Raw genomic sequence first — 20,358 nt, 5'->3', positions numbered from 1 at the left:
ATCGCCCTTCGTCTTCGTCCCTCTCTCCTGCCTTGCCTTACCAAACAGCGCGTACGAGGCTGCCGGTCTGAACTGAGCTGACCCCTGGCCATTGTTTTGCTGGATCAGATATAACCGGCACACTGAAGGAAGTAATTAAAGATGGAAAGACAAATAGTGCGGTGTAACCAGGGGATAAAGGATCCCACTGATTTATTTACACGCCAGCCCTTCCACCGTGCTATAGGCGGATGTCTAAGGAGAATGTGCCTTTTGTTTCCCTAGTCAGTCCCTGCACAGTATATAGCACTGCATGCGGACCGTGTGGCTTATAATTGCCATAATCTGGCATATCACCCCAGCCCTGCAGATAGATAGGTTACTGTCACCAGACCCAGCATATCACCCCAGCCCTGCAGATAGATAGGTTACTGTCACCAGACCCAGCATATCACCCCAGCGTGCAGATAGATAGGTTACTGTTACCAGAACCAGCATATCACCCCAGCCCTGCAGATAGATAGGTTACTGTCACCAGACCCAGCATATCACCCCAGCCCTGCAGATAGATAGGTTACTGTCACCAGAACAGCATATCACCCCAGCCCTGCAGATAGATAGGTTACTGTCACCAGGACCAGCATATCACCCCAGTCCTGCAGATAGATAGGTTACTGTCACCAGACCCAGCATATCACCCCAGCGTGCAGATAGATAGGTTACTGTCACCAGAACCAGTATATCACCCCAGCCCTGCAGATAGATAGGTTACTGTCACCAGAACCAGCATATCACCCCAGCCCTGCAGATAGATAGGTTACTGTCACCAGAACCAGCATATCACCCCAGTCCGCAGATAGATAGGTTACTGTCACCAGACCCAGCATATCACCCCAGCCCTGCAGATAGATAGGTTACTGTCACCAGACCCAGCATATCACCCCAGCCCTGCATATAGATAGGTTACCGTCACCAGAACCAGCATATCACCCCAGCCCTGCAGATAGATAGGTTACTGTCACCAGACCCAGCATATCACCCCAGCCCTGCATATAGATAGGTTACCGTCACCAGAACCAGCATATCACCCCAGCCCTGCAGATAGATAGGTTACTGTCACCAGACCCAGCATATCACACCATCCCTGCAGATAGATAGGTTACTGTCACCAGAACCAGCATATCACCCCAGCCCTGCAGATAGATAGGTTACTGTCACCAGACCCAGCATATCACCCCAGCCCTGCAGATAGATAGGTTACTGTCACCAGACCCAGCATATCACACCATCCCTGCAGATAGATAGGTTACTGTCACCAGACCCAGCATATCACCCCAGCCCTGCAGATAGATAGGTTACTGTAACCAGAACCAGCATATCACCCCAGCCCTGCAGATAGATAGGTTACTGTCACCAGACCCAGCATATCACACCATCCCTGCAGATAGATAGGTTACTGTCACCAGAACCAGCATATCACCCCAGCCCTGCAGATAGATAGGTTACTGTCACCAGACCCAGCATATCACCCCAGCCCTGCAGATAGATAGGTTACTGTAACCAGAAGCAGCATATCACCCCAGTCCTGCAGATAGATAGGTTACTGTCACCAGAACCAGCATATCACCCCAGCCCTGCAGATAGATAGGTTACTGTCACCAGAACCAGCATATCACCCCAGCCCTGCAGATAGATAGGGACTAAATATCTGTAATGGCACACCCCCTTTTCTTAACATGTCCATATGCACCAAATCTTCCAGCATGTATTGGGGTTTCAATGTGAGAGCCACTTGTTCTGCTGTATCCAGTGTGTTTGGCCAGATATAACCACGGTGTTAGCACATTTTGCCTTATAGATATCTCTGTGCCAGATGTAGCCTTGGAATTAGTCCGTGTTCACACTATGATCAGATTTGCTCTCATAGCCTATACAATGTCAGTGCAGATGAATTTGCCTCCATGATATTTTCCATATTGATTATGAATTTCCTCTTATTTCAGTGACCTGAATTACAATAACCTTGTGGAGTTCCCGGACGTCATTAAGTCTCTCAGTAACTTAAAGGAGCTGTAAGTGCAGTGCTTTTCTCTATATTGTGGTTTTCTGGCCGGCTCCTAGCGCTGCAGTAAATGTCAGACCGGTGACCGATGCCCTTTTGTGTTGTTTTTCATTCTTTAGAGGCTTCCACAGCAATTCCATCACTACGATTCCCGATGGAGCGTTTGAGAAAAACCCTTTACTAAAGAGCATGTAAGTAACTGCGGCGCGGCCTTGGGCGCTCTCGGGGTTAATCAACAAGTGGGATTTTATAAGAACATTAAAGGGATTGTCCCATGATGGAGACTTCTCCCCGATCCACAGGACAGGGAATAAGTGTCCGATCCCTGGGGGCCCGGAGGTCCCTCATGTCTCCTGGTACATGGAGCTCCAGTGCGCATACGTGGCCCATACTCTATTCATGTCTATGGGGCTGCTGCAGTGAAGGGTCTTGTGCCGTGGACTGTAGATGAATCGGCCATGGAATCCACGGCAAGATGGAGCGGGGCACTTATTTTTTGTCCAGTGTCCTCCTCCGATCTTGGTCTCCAAACTTGCACGGATTCTTGGACCACCTCAAAATCTGCACCAAATGCCCTCAAAGGACCCATAAATTGTCTCCTCGAGTTACCCAATTTGTATGGCCAGCCTATGGCTCCCATATCGGCAAAGTGATAGATGTTTCAGCACCTCCGGGCCAAAGGCGTCTCCAATCCTCTTCGTCTTGAAGATGGGTGGAGATCTTTTCAGGACCATCCCCAGTCGTAGAGGCCATGTCCACTAGGTAGGGCTTCCATGTGTTGTTTGTTGTCAAATTTCCATTGTATATGCCCCTTCATGGTTGGCTTGTTGATTTTTAACCCATAGATTTCTTTGTTTTCCTCTAAATCTGGCAGCTCCTTGTCTTTCATGTTGAAGGAACATAGAAGGAGTTGACTGGGAACCAAAGCCATAGGTTATAGATGAGCAGCTTAAAGGGGTTCTCCAAAACCTGGCTACTGTCTTCAAGAAACTTCACAGCTTAGCCCCCTTCAGTTTAATAGGTCTGAGCTGCAATACCGGTTACAACCTGTGTACATGGGTGGCGCTGTTTTTGAAAAAGGCATCCATGCATTTCTGGTTCTGGAAATCCCTTTAATTCCTCCACCAAAGTGTCAATTGCTCCAGGTCGAGTGAACCCTTAAACTAGCAGATGTGTGTATGAGCGTAGGTTGGTGCTCTGGGATGTTTCGTCGCTGGCCAGTGCTGGTTTTATGTTTTTGTCTCTCCATTGTGGTTGTGGTCCTTTAGTCCAGTAATGATGGAGTGTCCGAGCCAACAACGCCCCAGGCATCTTGTGCTAGGACCTCTGCTCCAGATCTCTAACCCGTGGGTGAGACTGCAACTCCCAGCGTGCCTAATAAACCCAACGCTGGGCCTTGTCCTCTCCGCCGCCGAGAAGCCACAAGTTGTAGACCGCTGACCGATGTTCTTATTAACCCTTTCAGCTAACGGGATTGTATTTTGTTTTCGTTCCAGACAACTTTATGACAATCCTTTGTCCTTCGTGGGGAATTCGGCTTTTCAGAACTTATCAGACCTCCGCTTCTTGTAAGTACTTGTCTAACCTTTAGTAGGACGTGTGAAGTGAGATACTTGACACGACAGTGACGGCCCCGTCTGCCGTCTATTATTACATACTTGTCCCATGACCTCTAAAAGAAGGTTGAATTAAAGGGATTTTCTGGTGGTAAAGCTTAGGGTGGCTGCGCATTGGGTGAGCCTGACGATTTGGTGAGGACCAGGTTGACCATTGATGGGGACGGGCGACCACCTAATGTGTGTTGAGTTTCCTCCAATGGTAGATGGGAAATACACACAATGGGGGGAGGGGATACGTTTTTCTGCTTTATCTTTATAATGGTGGTGCTATTGGGGTCAGAAGATTCAAAGAAGGACCCCAAAGAGGAAAGAAGGGTCAGACATGATGCATTTCAATACCCTCTTCTCAGCTGAGCATGCATGTGCATAGAAGGTCAGGAGGAATAGCTATATGGTTTGCTTTAATCCAATAGAAAACAGGTGAGAAATTTCCAAAATTGTGGGATCCGAGTGTATTGGCCACTTCTTTATTTTCCCTTCCACCAGTTTTTCTACATCTGGTTGGGGAACTTCTCTCTCCTGTGCACCCATTCCAAACATTTCAGATCTCTTTCATTGAGGGCGACATGTTATAGGATAGAAAACAGACCATTCCTAATTCTAGAAGGCTACTTAATAGATCTGTAACGGTGACGCTGTTGCTGATGGATCTTTTCTTTCCACAAGGGTAATTCGAGGGGCGTCTGATATCCAATGGTTTCCAAACCTGACTGGCACGGTCAATCTGGAAAGCCTGTGAGTATTTGCTTTTTCGGGTTATTGATGGTCCTGGATTGGACCCTTTGTTGTTAGATTTGGAATCTGTTCTCTTCTCCAGTTCCATCCAATGTTGCATTCACATTCACATTCACATTGGCATTTACTGTCACTTGGAATCTAATGGACTATGAGTTAATATTCAGCGACTGGTTTATACAGTAAACCTCCAACTATCTCACATGGTGCACATCAGACCAGTATGAGGCCACACAAAACACACCAACAGGGGCAGAGACGTGACTGAAGGAAGAAAAGGGGGGACAAGTCTGCAATGGCTGCTATTTTATTTCTCAGAAATGGCGCCCCTCTTGTCAGTGGTCTGTGATTGGTATTACAATTATCTTGAAGGCGCTGATTCTCCTTGTGGAGACTTCCAGTAAGTGCAGGGAATCTTACATTCAGTGTTCCCTGGAAAATGAGTTTTCTTCCTTCTGGCAAAGATCTCATTTTCAGCTAGTCTATATACAGCGCTTCCATCATCTCTCAATGGGAACCAAGACCAGAATGCAGCTTTAGATGTGACTACAGCGTAAGGATATTTCTAAAATATCAAAAACTGCCCCAAAAGCAGCTCAAAAAAAGCACTTTAAAAATGTCTGTATGCAAAGGAGCTCTTTATAGCCATAAGTTGGCGTTGCTGCTTCCCTCTTTGGTGCAATGGCGACCCCATTATTGCTCCAAAGTGCTCATTGACAAAAACTGCAATATATCGGCAATGTAGGCAGTGATTCACAAGGGGAAGATACTGTATGGTGACACTAACCTATCTATCTGCAGGGCTGGGGTGATATGCTGGTTCTGGTGACAGTAACCTATCTATCTGCAGGGCTGGGGTGATATGCTGGTTCTGGTGACAGTAACCTATCTATCTGCCGGACTGGGGTGATATGCTGGTTCTGGTGACAGTAACCTATCTATCTGCAGGGCTGGGGTGATATGCTGGTTCTGGTGACAGTAACCTATCTATCTGCCGGACTGGGGGGATATGCTGGTTCTGGTGACAGTAACCTATCTATCTGCAGGGCTGGGGTGATATGCTGGTTCTGGTGACAGTAACCTATCTATCTGCAGGGCTGGGGTGATATGCTGGTTCTGGTGACAGTAACCTATCTATCTGCAGGGCTGGGGTGATATGCTGGGTCTGGTGACAGTATAACCTATCTATCTGCAGGGCTGGGGTGATATGCTGGTTCTGGTGACAGTAACCTATCTATCTGCAGGACTGGGGTGATATGCTGGGTCTGGTGACAGTATAACCTATCTATCTGCAGGGCTGGGGGGATATGCTGGTTCTGGTGACAGTAACCTATCTATCTGTGGACTGGATTCATATGCTGGATCCGGTGACTGATTCCCTTTAAGACAGAACAGGACACTTCTTTTGGAGCAGTTTTTGAGCAGTGTGATCTTGGCCTTATCCGGCATTCTCTGACACGTTGAGCTCTGCTGCTCGGTCTGTTGCAGTGTTTGCTCTCTTCACCTCTCCCTTGACCTCTCCGTTTCGTCCTCCCTTATCTAATCTCTCCATCTCATTTCCTTACACTTCTCCTCTATGTTATACAGGACCTTGACCGGCACCAAGATAAGAAGCATCCCATTGAACCTGTGCCAGGAGCAGAAGATGTTGCGCTCTCTGTGAGTCCCTATGGCGCCTGCTAGGACTGACCTTCACTTTATTTGCTTTGATGGTGTTTTAGAGGACTTTTCTTCTCTTTTTCATCCAGGGACCTCTCCTACAATGAGATCACGTCACTGAGCGGACTGAAGGGCTGCAGCTCGCTGGAAGAAGTGTAAGGCGCCGGCGTGTCCCCAAGGATGCCGCCATATATGTCATTCTGTGTCTTCCGCTTGGGTTCTGATTCTCCTTAATATTCACTTTCTTTTACTTTCACAGCTCCCTGCAGCACAACCAGATCACCGAGGTGCAGAACGAGTCTTTACAAGGCCTGACCGCCCTCCGCATATTGTAAGTACCGGAGACATGTGGCCGCTTCCCTAAAACCCCTTACAAGGGGGCGTCTCTGTGCCGAGATTTTGCAATTTTTGCAAAATACAGATGATCTTTTTGGAGCATTGAGGGCGTTATTGTTACTGCAAAGAGCTAATTTACATATACAGCGATATCTCCGCAATAGAGGTGGCGATTCGCATACTGGTGGTCTATATGGTCACTGCTATGTGGACGTGTCTTCTGGGAGTTTAATATAGATGATCTATTGATAACAGTTTGGTGGGTGGTGAATCTTGACCACCATGTTGTTTGGTGCTCGGGTAAGTGCTGCAGTCTCTTCAGTGGTCCATCCACTTACCTTGGTAGCCGGACAATATGGAGGTAGGCAGGACAATGTAAACATTAGGGCGAAAGTCCAGCCCCACTTTTTGTTATTGACGTCAATGAAGCTGCTGTGCATGGAGCCTTCTGCTTCCACATATTGGGCATCGGACAGGTTCTGGAAGCGGGTCCGTACAGATGATCGGTCCTGGGGCAGGATCAGGATAGGCCATAGACACAATAAGCCCGGACGACCCCTTTAAGTATATTTGTTCATTGATTCTGCCGTCTCTTCTCTTTACACCTGGTTAGTAATGTTCCTCTGTTAATCTCCTTGGAAATTTGTAAATGTAATTTCATGTTACTAGTAACGAGTTCCATCCGATGCCAAAGCGATACTAAAAACAATCCCCTTCCTGGAGTCTAATGCTTCGCTTTTAACCATTGCAGGGACCTCAGCAGAAACTCCATCGGCAGGATCCACAGCGACGCCTTCAGCACGCTGACCGCCATATCCAAGATGTAAGTGGCCGAGACCATCCCTTCCCGTAGCCCTAAGACGCCGCTCCCCTCCTGTTCACCACCTACTGTAATCTGTCTTTGTACGCTAAGAGGATTTACCTTCTGAAAGTATTTAATAAGATCATAGACCCCCCCCAGGGGAAGCGCCAGAAATCGGCCCTATTGCGTCCTGGTTTCTTCAGATTAAGATTTGTGCGGTGACGTAGAGAGAAATGTCAGGGTGCGGAGGTGACGGTGTAATAGCTGAGAATTATCCTTAGGAATAATACACTGGCGCTTAGTGTTAAAATCCAAATCTGCGGGATCTGATTGGTGGAGGCCGACGTCCGGACTCTGCGCCGATCAGGTGATGCGGGTGCCAGGAGCTGTGAGCGGACCAGAAGCCCCCACACACTACAGCGGTGACTCCGCGGTACTTCCAGCTGATCGGTGCGTGGTCCGGACGTCAGACCCCCGCTGATCAGATACTGACGTCCTAAGCTATGGATTGGTCATCGCTATAAATAAGAACACTGTGGGGGTAAAAATGAGACCCCCTAAATCAATGTGCAGGACCTGTACCCCAATGTCCTGGGACAGGAATTGATATTTTATGATATTTTGTATCTTTTTTCTCTTATACTTCTGTTCATTGATCTTTTCAGGGACTTGAGTTTCAATCAATTGTCTTCATTTCCAACCGGAGGACTTCACGGCTTAACTCAACTAAAACTCACGGGAAACCCGACATTCAGAGATTCCCTGTCCGCTAAAGACTTTCTCAAGCTGCAGTGAGTGACTTGTACTCCTAATATTGGGGATCTATCCTTTGCACTGCTGTATAATGTGTAGTAGCCTTTGTATAGGATAAGGTGGCGCTGTATGATCAGTGGGTTTATCTACTGAATAGTGCATCTGGTGCTGCCATGGTTAATCCCAAACACAGCGCCCTCCATAGGAGTGTGGCCATGCCTGGTACTGCAACTCAGTACATTCAGGTGAGTTCTGAACGGATTTTGCCAGAACTCAAGAATTTGTGTTTGTGTAGATGTTGTAGGTGGTCGTAGGATATTTTGACTGTTCCTCCCTGGTGTATGGGCCAGATCACATTAGAGGCCGATATGTTTGATCATCTGTTACGTTTTGCACTGGAGATGTCGGGATTATATCGCAGCGTATCCGTCCCTCTCTAATATGGCGTAGAAGATGAAATGTTTAATAGCGCTCTCTCCTCTCTAGGTCTGTCTCTGTCCCGTATGCTTATCAGTGCTGCGCGTTCTCTGCGTGTGACTCGTACATGACCTCCACGGCGGAGGACGATGGGTCCAAGTACCAGAAGCTGTTACTGGATCATGAGAAAGGTACGTCCCAAATAACGTCAGGGAAATGTAAAAATTACACCCCAACGTGTGACGGCCCTGTCATTTTAAAGATCCACCACACTCCATCATTGTTGACATAAGCACAGTGCCACTCACTTGTGTGGCTGTGCCTGGTACTGCAGCTCGGCCTTCCTACTTCCCATAGACGTGATTGGGATTGTAGTTATGAGATGGAGATAAGAGTGACTTCTTTTTGGGCCCGTGTCATAATGTGGTCTTCCCTTCGGGACAAGAAAGTACCGTTCATCCTGTAGCATGTTGCTATGTTATGTTGACTCCTGAGTAAAACCAGATGTCTCCTCTGACGTAGGTGCTATTGAAGATTACATGATATCCGAGGAGGTTAAAGACCATGTGCAGACGGTTGTTCACTGCAATCCATCCACAGGTAAGTCTCCTTCCATCTCCTTGCAGCTTTGTGCACTAGTTTTATAGCAATTTTCTTGAGTTTTAGTCTGGTCACAAGGTATATTATAATAGGAGAATGCAATAACTGCAATGCAACTACCAACATTAGCCTGAAAGGGATTGTCCACTTTTTGGACAGGTTTCTGCTGTGCCATGTGTTTTGAGCCATGGTGCTCTGAATTTCCATGATTGCTTTCTATTTCCATACGTAGGACAACCCCATGGCTCAGTGCACTTTTTATGCGTGCCCAGATACAAGAAGCAAAATCTTCTGTACCTGCTTCTATGGAGAAGTGACTGAGCCTGGGACAGTGGGGAAAGTAGACATGGAAGTCACCAATATCTTCATTCCAATGGATATGGACAGTGTTAGGTTCAATGTTTACATATCCTACCTATGGGACCTGGGGTGAGCAATAAGTTCCCCGGTACAGAACATGACTATAGTATAATAGCAATCTGTCCAGAAAGTGGCCAACCCCAAGCCCAACACCTGGTTAGGCTGAAGAATCTACCAAAGCAAGGACAACTTGTATCAGAATAGTTCTGGATTGCTGTCTCGATAGGCCTAGGGTTCAGATGAGGATTCATAGCATGTCCAGCCAGTGAGTCCTTGACCCCAGGAATATGCAGTGTAGACATTACTTGACCGACTAATGTTTCGTCCCATCCCTTCTTTTTCAGGTGCTTTTAAGCCCTGTGAGTTCCTGCTGGGCAGCTGGATGATTCGTCTCACCGTATGGTTCATCTTCCTGCTAGCTGTCATCTTCAACATCATCGTCATCATGACCATGTTTGCGTCCTGCTCCACCATGTCTTCCTCCAAGCTCTTCGTAGGTCTCATTGCTGTCTCCAATCTCTTCATGGGTGTATATACAGGAATTCTGACTGTATTGGACACTGCCTCCTGGGGACAGTTTGCGGAGTTTGGCATCTGGTGGGAAACTGGCAGTGGATGTAAAGTGGCTGGGTTCCTTGCAATTTTCTCTTCGGAGAGTGCCATTTTCTTCTTGACCTTGGCAGCCATTGAACGGAGCATGTCTGCAAAGGATATAATTAAGAAGGAAAAAAGCCAGCACTTAAAGAAATTTCAGATTGCTTCAGTCGTTGCTCTGTTCCTTGCAGTAGCAGCAGGATGTTTGCCTTTGTTTCATGTTGGAGAATTTTCCTCCTCTCCTTTGTGCTTGCCGTTCCCGACTGGAGAGGCGCCATCTTTAGGCTTCACCGTTACACTGGTTCTTCTAAACTCCTTGGCGTTTTTGGTGATGGTTATAACCTACACAAAACTATACTGTACTCTGGAGAAAGAAGACCTGTCTGAGAACGCGGAATCCAGTATGATCAAACATGTTGCCTGGCTCATCTTCACCAACTGCATCTTCTTCTGCCCCGTCGCCTTCTTCTCATTTGCTCCGCTCATCACCGCAATCTCCATAACGCCTGAGATCATGAAATCGGTGACTTTGATATTCTTCCCGTTGCCAGCCTGCCTCAACCCCGTACTGTACGTCTTCTTCAACCCCAAGTTTAAGGAAGACTGGAAGCTACTAAGGTGGCATTTAACCAAGAGACGTGGCTCCGTTGCGGTCGCGACCAATGCCCAGAGGGGATGTGTGACTCAGGATTTTTACTATGACTTTGGGATGTATTCTCACCTACAAGGCAACTATGTGGTGTGCGATTACTGCGAGTCGGTTCTCCTAAAGAATCCTCCACCTTGTAAACACTTAATAAAGTCTCATAGTTGTCCAACGTTGGCCGTGGTGCCCTGTCACCGGTCGGAGAACTACTGGTCGGACATTGGGACTCAGTCTGCCCACTCGGACTGTGCAGATGAAGAAGATTCATTTGTATCAGACAGCTCGGACCAGGTCCAGGCCTGCGGCCGGGCGTGTTTCTACCAGAGCCGTGGCTTTCCGTTGGTTCGTTACGCCTATAATATACCAAGAATGAAAGACTGAGCAAATACTTGGTGGACTTCTTCATATGGAATATCGCAGTGGTCGACGAGCACAAACAATCACCGACCTAACATCAAAGGGAGCACTTTTCTAAGCATGTCACTTGTAAGAAGGGAAGCGGACAAAGGATGTCGGGACTCTTGAGCGAAGCCCTTTGTTGTCTATGGGGCCGTGTATTTTGCGCTGCAAGCGGTTACATGCCTCTGCAGGAGACAGGAGTCTCGAGACTTGACTGTTTGGACTACAAATAATTTGTAAACCCAAATTTTACCTGTTATGTCTGTCTTCTAATCTACGTCATGTGTCGTCCTATTCTTTAGCATATTGTCTTTGTACGTTGGCTCGTAGAGATCGGTCACGTAGCGCCGCGCAACTATTGAGGGAATGTCGTCGTAGGAAGATGGCTGTTCTCCATGTTCTGCAGCAACGTAGCCTGCGTGTTTAGTAGCTCAGAATAACTTACTGCAGGGCCTTAAAGGGATGCACTCCCAGATACTGTGATCCTACGTGTTTAATGTGTCTATATGGAAGACTACACAAGCTGCACCGGGTCTATCACAGCTCGCCGGGCCAGGCTGCCATCTACATGGGCTGGCACCCAAGTGGGACCTCGATTTACCAGGAGTAATAGCTGTCTGATAGGTAAACCTAGACCAAAAATAAAACAGTTACAGTATTACGTAATAGGCTAACACAAGGGCTAGAGATGGGGTTATAGTAACAGAGAGTGCTGGTCCGCCACCATGTGCGACTTGGATGCATTGATAATCCAAATGGTTTTTTGGTGGGGGGATCCTTTGCATTTGTGACAGATACAGCCGGTACATACTGCAAATAGCACAGCCAGAATATTACTCGTGCCTTATTGAGTACTAATGTTTTTTCTAAATCCACCCAGTGGTCCAATTGGCCAGAACCCCTAGAAGGAGATGTTGTATAATTGATTGCACTTGTTCACAATCATCTAATGTCCATGGGCTCCTCTAAGGATAAGAACAATGGTCTGGCTGCTCGACACCTGAAATCTCGCCCATCTGCGGTCACCGTTGGCTGCTTAATTTTAGTGGTATTCTATCAATTTTACCTGAAAAATAGTGTGACCATCCATGGTGGTCGTGTGTTCTTACCCATAAGAGAACCTTGCCTGGAATCTGTATAGGATAGAACATAAATCTCATGTAACCTCTCGGTAAGAGCACGCGGAGCTTGTCTATCCTGGCACTCACTACGCAAAGGATTCCCCACAAGCCTAAAGCCGAATCCTATCCCTTATACTTCTAAGGGCTTATCCTGTTTTATCAATCATTTTTTGTTTTAAAGCAATCACCCATCATCGAGTGTTCAGTTTCCCTGCAGCACCCCCACAGGAAAAATGAAGTATTACACCGTTCCCATTCAAATCTGTAGATGTATTGGGTGGTTTGATCCTCCATGAGGACCCTACTAGCAAATGGGGTTTCCACTCCAAAAAAAAAAAAAAAAAAAAATTTGCTAATTTTTAGCACTTCTACTTTGAATTCATCCAAACAATTGACTCCTCCCAAATTGATACAATATATTTTTAGCTTAAATAGTTGGTGAATTTTGTAACCATAGTGAACATTTCTTTTCTGGCTTTCTGCAAAAGTAGCATCGTGCTGTTGTCTAATTATTTAGAGGATTGGCCCACGGACAGTATGGGTCAGCTATCCCCTAGATTATGCTGGGGGTCCATTTGCCCCCACAGATCAGGAGCGTGGGGTCCACCAGTCTCTTGTGCAGCACGTGCCCATCCAGCGGCTTCAGTCACTTCCACGGGACTGACCAATGCGCCCAGTCTTTGGGTGGCTTTAGGACCTCCACCGATCATATACGTATCCCCTCACCTCTAGGGGGGGGGGTGATAAATGCTGTCCGGGAGCCATCCCCTTTAATTTTCTTTTTTTGAGTAATCGGAAGCACAATGGTGTCCAATCCCGACTTCCTTGCCACGAGCGCCCCTCGCCCCTTTTCTAGAGACATTCCGATCTGAACCATGAAGCTAGATTGAAGTTTTACAAATTTTTTGCTGTATATAGTGAGCATATTTTTTTATCTTTCTATTCTAAATTATTTGATAGAGCACAAGGTTGGGATGTATAGCTTCAGTTTATTTTGTCAATTAAAGCTACCTCCTCTAAACTATAATGGCTGCCAGTAGCAGAAAGAATCAGTTTATAGACTTTGTTTTCTTGCCTTGTAAATAAGCTCTTTTGTATATAGCTGCTGTAATAAAGTTGTTGTATATTAATCATGGGGAGGGGATTACTCTGTATATTGTCATTTGTTTTTATATGAAAAGCTTTTAACAAGTAAAGAATTATTTCCAGTTTGTGTCATCTCGTTGTATCACCCCAACCCTGCAGATAGATAGGTTACTGTCACCAGAACCAGCATATCACCCCAGCCCTGCAGATAGATAGGTTACTGTCACCAGACCCAGCATATCACCCCAGCCCTGCAGATAGATAGGTTACTGTCACCGGAACCAGCATATCACCCCAGCCCTGCAGATAGATAGGTTACTGTCACCGGAACCAGCATATCACCCCAACCCGCAGATAGATAGGTTACTGTCACCAGAACCAGCATATCACCCCAGCCCTGCAGATAGATAGGTTACTGTCACCGGAACCAGCATATCACCCCAGCCCTGCAGATAGATAGGTTACTGTCACCAGAACCAGCATATCACCCCAGCCCTGCAGATAGATAGGTTACTGTCACCGGAACCAGCATATCACCCCAGCCCTGCAGATAGATAGGTTACTGTCACCGGAACCAGCATATCACCCCAGCCCTGCAGATAGATAGGTTACTGTCACCGGAACCAGCATATCACCCCAGCCCTGCAGATAGATAGGTTACTGTCACCGGAACCATCATATCACCCCAACCCGCAGATAGGTTACTGTCACCAGAACAAGCATATCACCCCAGTTTTAACATATTGGTGCATATCAGGATAATCTCACCAAACTGGGATTGTTCATCCATTCGCCCCATGACCACAAGAACCTAAGAGACCACAACTGTATTTACCTGAAGAGCTACAACAAACAACTTGACTGAGGTCTCTGTATATATGTATGAGGGCCATTAAATGTCAAGTATTTTTTACATTGAAGATTAAAAAAAAAAAAAAAAAAGTACACATATAAGCATCAGTGTGTAAGTGCAGGGATGTCTCGTCTGCACATTGAATGTCCTTTTCTGATCTTAGAGAACAGATCACTTCTAAACCATTTTATACAGTATTGTATTGTGGGGGAATTCAGTGACATAATGCAAGTTTGCAGAAAAAAATTCAATGTGAATATACAAATTAGCTATTTGGTGCATTCAAGGTGGGATCACACTACCAAGACAGAAAGGTTGACATTCCCCATGTTCAGCGATTTGCAGTGACCACAAAATAAGCGTCTCTGACACGTGTGGCCCCGCCCCAATTGCACCTTTGCATATAGATTAGTAGTTGATTTTCTCAGTGGCCTAATTGCACTTTGACACAAAAAAGTCATTATCTGCCCCTACAACAGCACGTGAGTGCCTAGTAGTGGTAAACCCCATATAAATTGGTAACCTAGCCGTACCCTCTCACTACCCCCTAGGATACGCCATCATGATTTGGCTGGGATCGGACCACCAGAACTTGCTGAGCATTGGATCATCCGAATTGGCCACTCCGGACATCAATCGTTACAAAGAGTCTGGTCTGACAGTTCCGCAGTTGTTCCAATGTGTTTTGTACATTGTGGCCTAGTTGTGACCATTTCCAAGAATAAGAACTTTGATCCATTATGGGAATGTATTTGAAGGCCCCCAATGGTGATCCCAAATTCTATAAGAGTTTCAGGCCTCATTATTAACCCCTGCCCACTGCCACCATCTGGATCTTTATTGACGTCTGGACCTTTCTGCAACATCCCCATCCTTGGCATCGAATTTCCATGAGGCCATTACACACCGCAGGGACAGTATTAGTCATGGACATGGCCAGGAACAAACGCAACATACATATCCCATTACAGCACATGCACCTCAGCCAGATTTCAATGCTTAATGACAAGGTCCAGAACATGTACAAGGTTTAGGACCTCCCTGGCAGCACTTGTGACCTCACTTGTATTATGGGACTATCTGCAGACATAAATGGGGGTGAGTTTGCAGAGGGTTAGTCATGCTGGAATCCCCTGGGTTAACGCACTGCAATGTACAATAGCGGTGTAGGGAATGGGATTCGACCCACAAAATGTTGAAAAGGTTTTCCCATCTCAGGATTTCAGCTCTCCTCTTGTCTCCTCTCTCCTCCACTTCCTGGTTTGCGGCTTATTCTTGCACGGAGCTCCTGCTTGTTGTACATGGCACAGATAACAGACTCACTAGCCCTTCTCTGGGCTCACGAACTGAAAGCTGTATACAGAAAGAGAGAAAAGAGTGAAGGGAGTCTGTCACCACAATCCAGCCCTGCACTTACCTGTTTGGAGCAATGGGAACAATGTTATTGCTCCAAAGAGCTCATTTGCATATTGACAAAAAAAAGCAACAAAGGTTGCAATTCATAAGGGGAAAAACACTGTACTGGTGACCCTAACCTATCTATCTGGTGGCTGCGTTCTTCTGACAGATTCCCTTTAAGACCTCTGCAAATATGCACTTTTAACCGGTTATTTCCCAGTGACCCCTCTGCTACGTGTAAGTCATGATGGTGACAACTCCGACTCCTTTTTTTTTTTTGGATTTGCCAGAAGCCGAGCACTCATCGTACCTGTGAGCACAAGACCCAGCACAGGAATTACACACCCACAAGGATATTTCGGCAATTCATCGCCGGCGCCAGTGTGATTTACTGTATATTGTTTAGTGTTTTAAGAAATAAAAGTTAACAATGTTTGACAGCTGAACTAATTGTCTTAAGACAGTGCAGTGCACGCAGTTTGTGGGAACATTTCTTAAAAGATTATCAGTTTTAATGAGAAGCATAACAGGGGCTTAAGGCGCGATTCCTTCAGGTTATCCCAGGAAAGCCTTTGGGTTTGTCAGTTATCGTTTTAACATGTTAACTGCCGGGACATCGAGATCTGACCTGAAATACCTTTGTTTTATTGTTTTGGAAGAAGACGGAAATTTCATTCTAGTGACACAGAGTTTTATAGAGAGAAATCTGTCATCGCAGCGGTTTATAGCGCATAAAGCCTCAGGTCACGTACGATATGTCTTGCTTCAGGAATGTTATTTTATGTCGTTTTGTCGGATTCGATACATTCTTTCTTATATAAATAGCCGTATAGTCCGGAGAACTGAACTGACTTCATTATGTAAGGTTAGGTTTTGTTGTTGTTGGGTCGTCCATTGTGACCAAGGGCTAAGTTGTTCATACGGTGATCCCACTGAAAGGGATATTCTGTACAAAAAGAGAGTGTCTCCTATCCAAAGGATGGGGGAGGGGGGGGGGATCTTGCTGTTTATGGTGATCCAACCCCTTGCATCACAACAATTGCAGGTTGGGCAGCAATGTGACTGCCGGAGATGGCCAAAAACACAATTGTCTCTACTCAATGGTTCCTAAATTGTGTCCAACCTGCTGCTCCATACAAACCGGGGTACAAAACATTCATTGGTGGGAGCCCGAGGTCAGACTGGGGTTGTGAGCCGAACTACCAACTCCTCTATTTTTCTGCAGCGTTTCTGACTCCCTCATGGCCGGTCCGGAGCAATCAAAGCCTTGGAATTCATGACAAATCGAGCGACTGAACTCCTATAAAAGTAAATATGTAACAAACTCTGTATCTAGTTATACAATAGTGAATACAATTTTAGTTGGATTTGGTAACTTTTTTTTTTCCGACTCGACCCAAAATTGGTCCCAACTCCACAGCCCCACAAATCAGCAGCGGGTTGGGCAGTGGAGACAAGGCTCCATTCATTTTAATGAGAACGATGGAGAGGACCTGATCGCTGTCTTTTGGCTATTTTTGACAATCCCATTGAAATGAATGGAGCAGCGTGTGGTTGGGGACCTGAAGACTTTTCAGCAATCCCTTATCCTGCTAATATTATAAAGGTGAAAGTATGTGTGTTTGGATGTTTGTGTGTTTGGATGTTTGTGTGTTTGGATGTTTGTTCCTCAATCACACCTACACGGGTGAACGGATGTGTCTGAAATTGCGCACATACATACCTTGGGTCACGGATTGAACGATAGGCTACATGGAATTCCCGTACACCACCACAATTCGCTCCCGTGCCCGGTGCTTCTCACGGTTCAATTCGCTGCAGGACCTGGGATGACGTCATCCCAGCCCCTTCAGCAGCTCACCTGATTGGGTGCCGCTTCTCTATGTGGGCAGAGTTATCGTCCGGCCGCCGTCCACACCAACATTGTGTCTCTGAGAGCTCCGGAGCGTCCTGCACAAGGGCCTCTACTCTGACGCAGCGACAAGTCCATACGCTGCCCCACCTGTGTGGCCTCACCACGGGACCGCAGTACTTTGCCGCGGCAGGACAGGGGGTCACCTGCGCCGCGCTCTGGAACTCCTGTTCGGCCAGCTGTCCCGCAGTGTCTGCCGTCTCTGGACACTACAAGTCGGAACATCGGTGCATGGGAAGCCCAGGGTGTGGTGAGGCCGGGGCCACAGGTTGGTAGGGGGAAAGGGGACACACAGTCGGCAGGGTCTGGTGGGGGGAAAAGGGGGCACGGGGTAGGTAAGATGGGGGAAGGGGGCATGGGGTAGGAGGAAGGAGTGACCACATGGGGAAGCGGGTAGGGAGAAAGGGGATGGCGGTCGCCAGGAGGCAGAGGAGTTACATCGGGCCGCAGGGTGGGGGGGCACGGGGTAGGTAAGACGGGGAAGGGGGCATGGGGTAGGGGGAAAAAGGGGGCACGGAGTAGGTAACACAGGAGAAGGGGGCAAGTTCCTGGGGGGCAAAGGGGCACGGGGTAGGAGGAAGGAGTGACCACATGGGGAAGCGGGTAGGGAGAAAGGGGGGTGGCGGGCACCAGGAGGGAGAGGAGGTAAACAGTTCCGGCCCCGAGGGTTCATGGACCCACAGGTGTAGGAAGGGCCCGCTGCGGACACAAGGAAAAGGAACAAGCCTGCGCACCGCTCCAAGTGGGTCCCGCAGGGGGTCAGGGTTCCGCGGACGAAGTCGCGGGTAAAAGCTAGTCAATATATAAAGACTTGTCGCTTTTCAGAAAAAAACTTTTTGGAAACTGTGATCCATGTGTAGTATCTATTGACCTCAGAGAGAGTACTACACAGCCAGATTGCAGGGGAAGACGTGACCAAAGCACTTTCGGGGTTAGGGTACCACCATCAGGGGCACCGGCACTATAAATTGCAGAATGTATCCGTTCTTTTTCTCAGAAGTCATAAGTCTATCTGTGGCCACAGTTGGTTAGAAAATGATTTTTTAGGTCTGTTACCCTGCACCGTGGTTTACGACCCAAACAAGACCCAACAGATTCCGTTTAACTCAGATTTCACATCTATAAATGGTTTTCTAAACCAGACAACGGCTTTAACTAAATATACTAAATAGTGATCTCATATAGCTAGTGAAGGTTAGCTGTAGGGAGTGCGGAGAGGAAGAAGTCACACCCAGGCATTGCAGCCTGAGGGAACCAAAGCCCTCTGAACCACATGAGAAGACTCCAGTATTATAAACGCCACATGCTAGGTGGGGGCCCGCGAGAGATTTTTGCCCTGGAGCGAAAAAGCTTCAATCTATTCCTCTGCTAGTAAGTCAACAATTATGACTAGATTTGCATTGCCGCTTCATGTAGACGTGGTTTTTGGTTTTCTAAGCCCTGCTCTATCTACCACAGGAACGTAGTTTACGGTGTAGCTGAGCTCATAATACTGAGTAAGAGTTTGTAAACCACACACGTCATACTCATTACATGTAGGAAAAGCAGATTACACGTCCAGGAATCCTAATCTCTAGGACAAACTTTCAGAATGGAAAGCTGGGAGATTTCAGCCCTAATCCCTGCAAGATTTCAATACAGCTCTGGAGTTTCCACCAAAAAAGTTATATCCTATCCATAGAACGGGGGAGAAATAGAAGTTTGGGGTCTGTATGGGGGACTAGTCATTCATTTTCTCTACGCGTCACGACGCAGGCCATGAGCAAGGCTCAGGTTGGGCCACGACACTGGCTACCATAGTTGGAGTTCCTTGGTTGTTTAAAGTGGTCAAGCAAGGGGTCACTTCCAGCCACACCAGAAGTCCTTGCTCCGACTGGCCATGAAGGAGTCGGAGCAGACCCTGTGTTGACCAAGATGGTGACCGACCGACTCCTTTCACTGGCAATGTGTCTGTTGGGGTTCCGTCAAGATTTCTATCGATTTTTTGGCAAGAGTAGTGCTATAGTGATGAAACCCAGAATGTAGACTTCATACAACCAACCTAAGGCTAGATTTACCGGGGCCGGGTTTCTATTTTTCAGGTCCATCAAGGACATACAAATAGACCTTAAAAACAGTGGATAAGAATGGAGCCCAAGGTACCCCGTTGTCTATTGGATGTCTGTTAGGTGATTGTTTTATCTTATGTGTGTAGCGTCCCACTGGGAACAATCCACGACGGTATTGACCTGTTTTCCACTGGTTGAGTCGCGTGATGTGTAACTAAACCTTTAACCGGCTGAACTGCCATAGAACAGGGGCTGAAGAGTTCTGGGAAGGGAAGGAAACCTGAGGTCTTCTCTGTCTCTCTGGAGAACAAGGAATTATGGAGTGAGGCGAGCCAAGGCGCAGGTTAGGCTGGAGAGGTGTCAGCTGCCCCTGCATCCGTCAGGAGATGGGAGTAATCCCTGCTTAGTTTGTGATTCACAGAAGAGTGCGCCAGATAAGGAGAGTTATATGGACCTCAGAGCGACGAGCGTGCCTGCGCCAAAGTATGTCGACCCTACTGATCTACGCCACGCAGCGGTAACCTATAGAGACCTGTGCACTGCTTGGATCGAGGCCTCAGCAAAGGACTGCGAAAAGCATCGAAACCGTTGCACTGTATGTTCAGAAACTGGAGCTTCTTCTACCTCCATATAACCTGTGCATTTCACTGTTTTGCAAACTCCTGTGCTTTATTCTTGCATGACCATTATGGGCACCCCGAGCGTCATCGTGCTCAGGAAGGCCGGCAACAGCTAGGACGCGCCTGGGGGAAATGGCGGCCACCACTATCCGGTATTCTCCAGGCCCCCCCAGCCCTGCACCAGCCCAGGAGTCGGGGGAGTCACCGTGGCCATTACAAGTACTACAACTCCCAGCCTCTCCGAGCCGGCTGCTGCATGTGTGTGGCCATATTAAAGCCATGATTAAGGAACTGCGTGTTCTGAAACGCGTCGGCGTTTTTTAATGTGTTTTTTGTCATTACTTTTTCTTTATTGTTGT

At 47.2% G+C, this 20,358-nt stretch overlaps 1 protein-coding gene across 1 annotated transcript in view; it reads left to right on the top strand.

Annotated features, from left to right (window-relative positions):
- The window catches only part of LGR4 (leucine rich repeat containing G protein-coupled receptor 4), a 57,950-nt gene extending 44,660 nt beyond the window's left edge, over positions 1–13,290 (top strand). The window contains exons 7-18 of the mRNA XM_075280854.1: positions 1,983–2,051; positions 2,161–2,232; positions 3,538–3,609; positions 4,327–4,395; positions 5,983–6,054; positions 6,144–6,209; positions 6,314–6,385; positions 7,142–7,213; positions 7,858–7,983; positions 8,432–8,553; positions 8,885–8,962; positions 9,667–13,290. Of these exons, the coding sequence (XP_075136955.1) occupies positions 1,983–2,051; positions 2,161–2,232; positions 3,538–3,609; positions 4,327–4,395; positions 5,983–6,054; positions 6,144–6,209; positions 6,314–6,385; positions 7,142–7,213; positions 7,858–7,983; positions 8,432–8,553; positions 8,885–8,962; positions 9,667–10,943 (2,167 nt within the window). The 3' untranslated portion in view covers positions 10,944–13,290. The remainder of the gene's footprint in view (positions 1–1,982; positions 2,052–2,160; positions 2,233–3,537; positions 3,610–4,326; positions 4,396–5,982; positions 6,055–6,143; positions 6,210–6,313; positions 6,386–7,141; positions 7,214–7,857; positions 7,984–8,431; positions 8,554–8,884; positions 8,963–9,666) is intronic.
- Positions 13,291–20,358: the final 7,068 nt, after the last annotated feature.

The sequence above is a fragment of the Leptodactylus fuscus genome, chromosome 7 (genome assembly GCF_031893055.1).
Source record: "Leptodactylus fuscus isolate aLepFus1 chromosome 7, aLepFus1.hap2, whole genome shotgun sequence".
In the NCBI taxonomy this organism is placed as follows: Eukaryota; Metazoa; Chordata; class Amphibia; order Anura; family Leptodactylidae; genus Leptodactylus; species Leptodactylus fuscus.
Note: the sequence above shows the minus strand (reverse complement) of the source record. Positions and strands in the feature narration are given on the sequence as shown.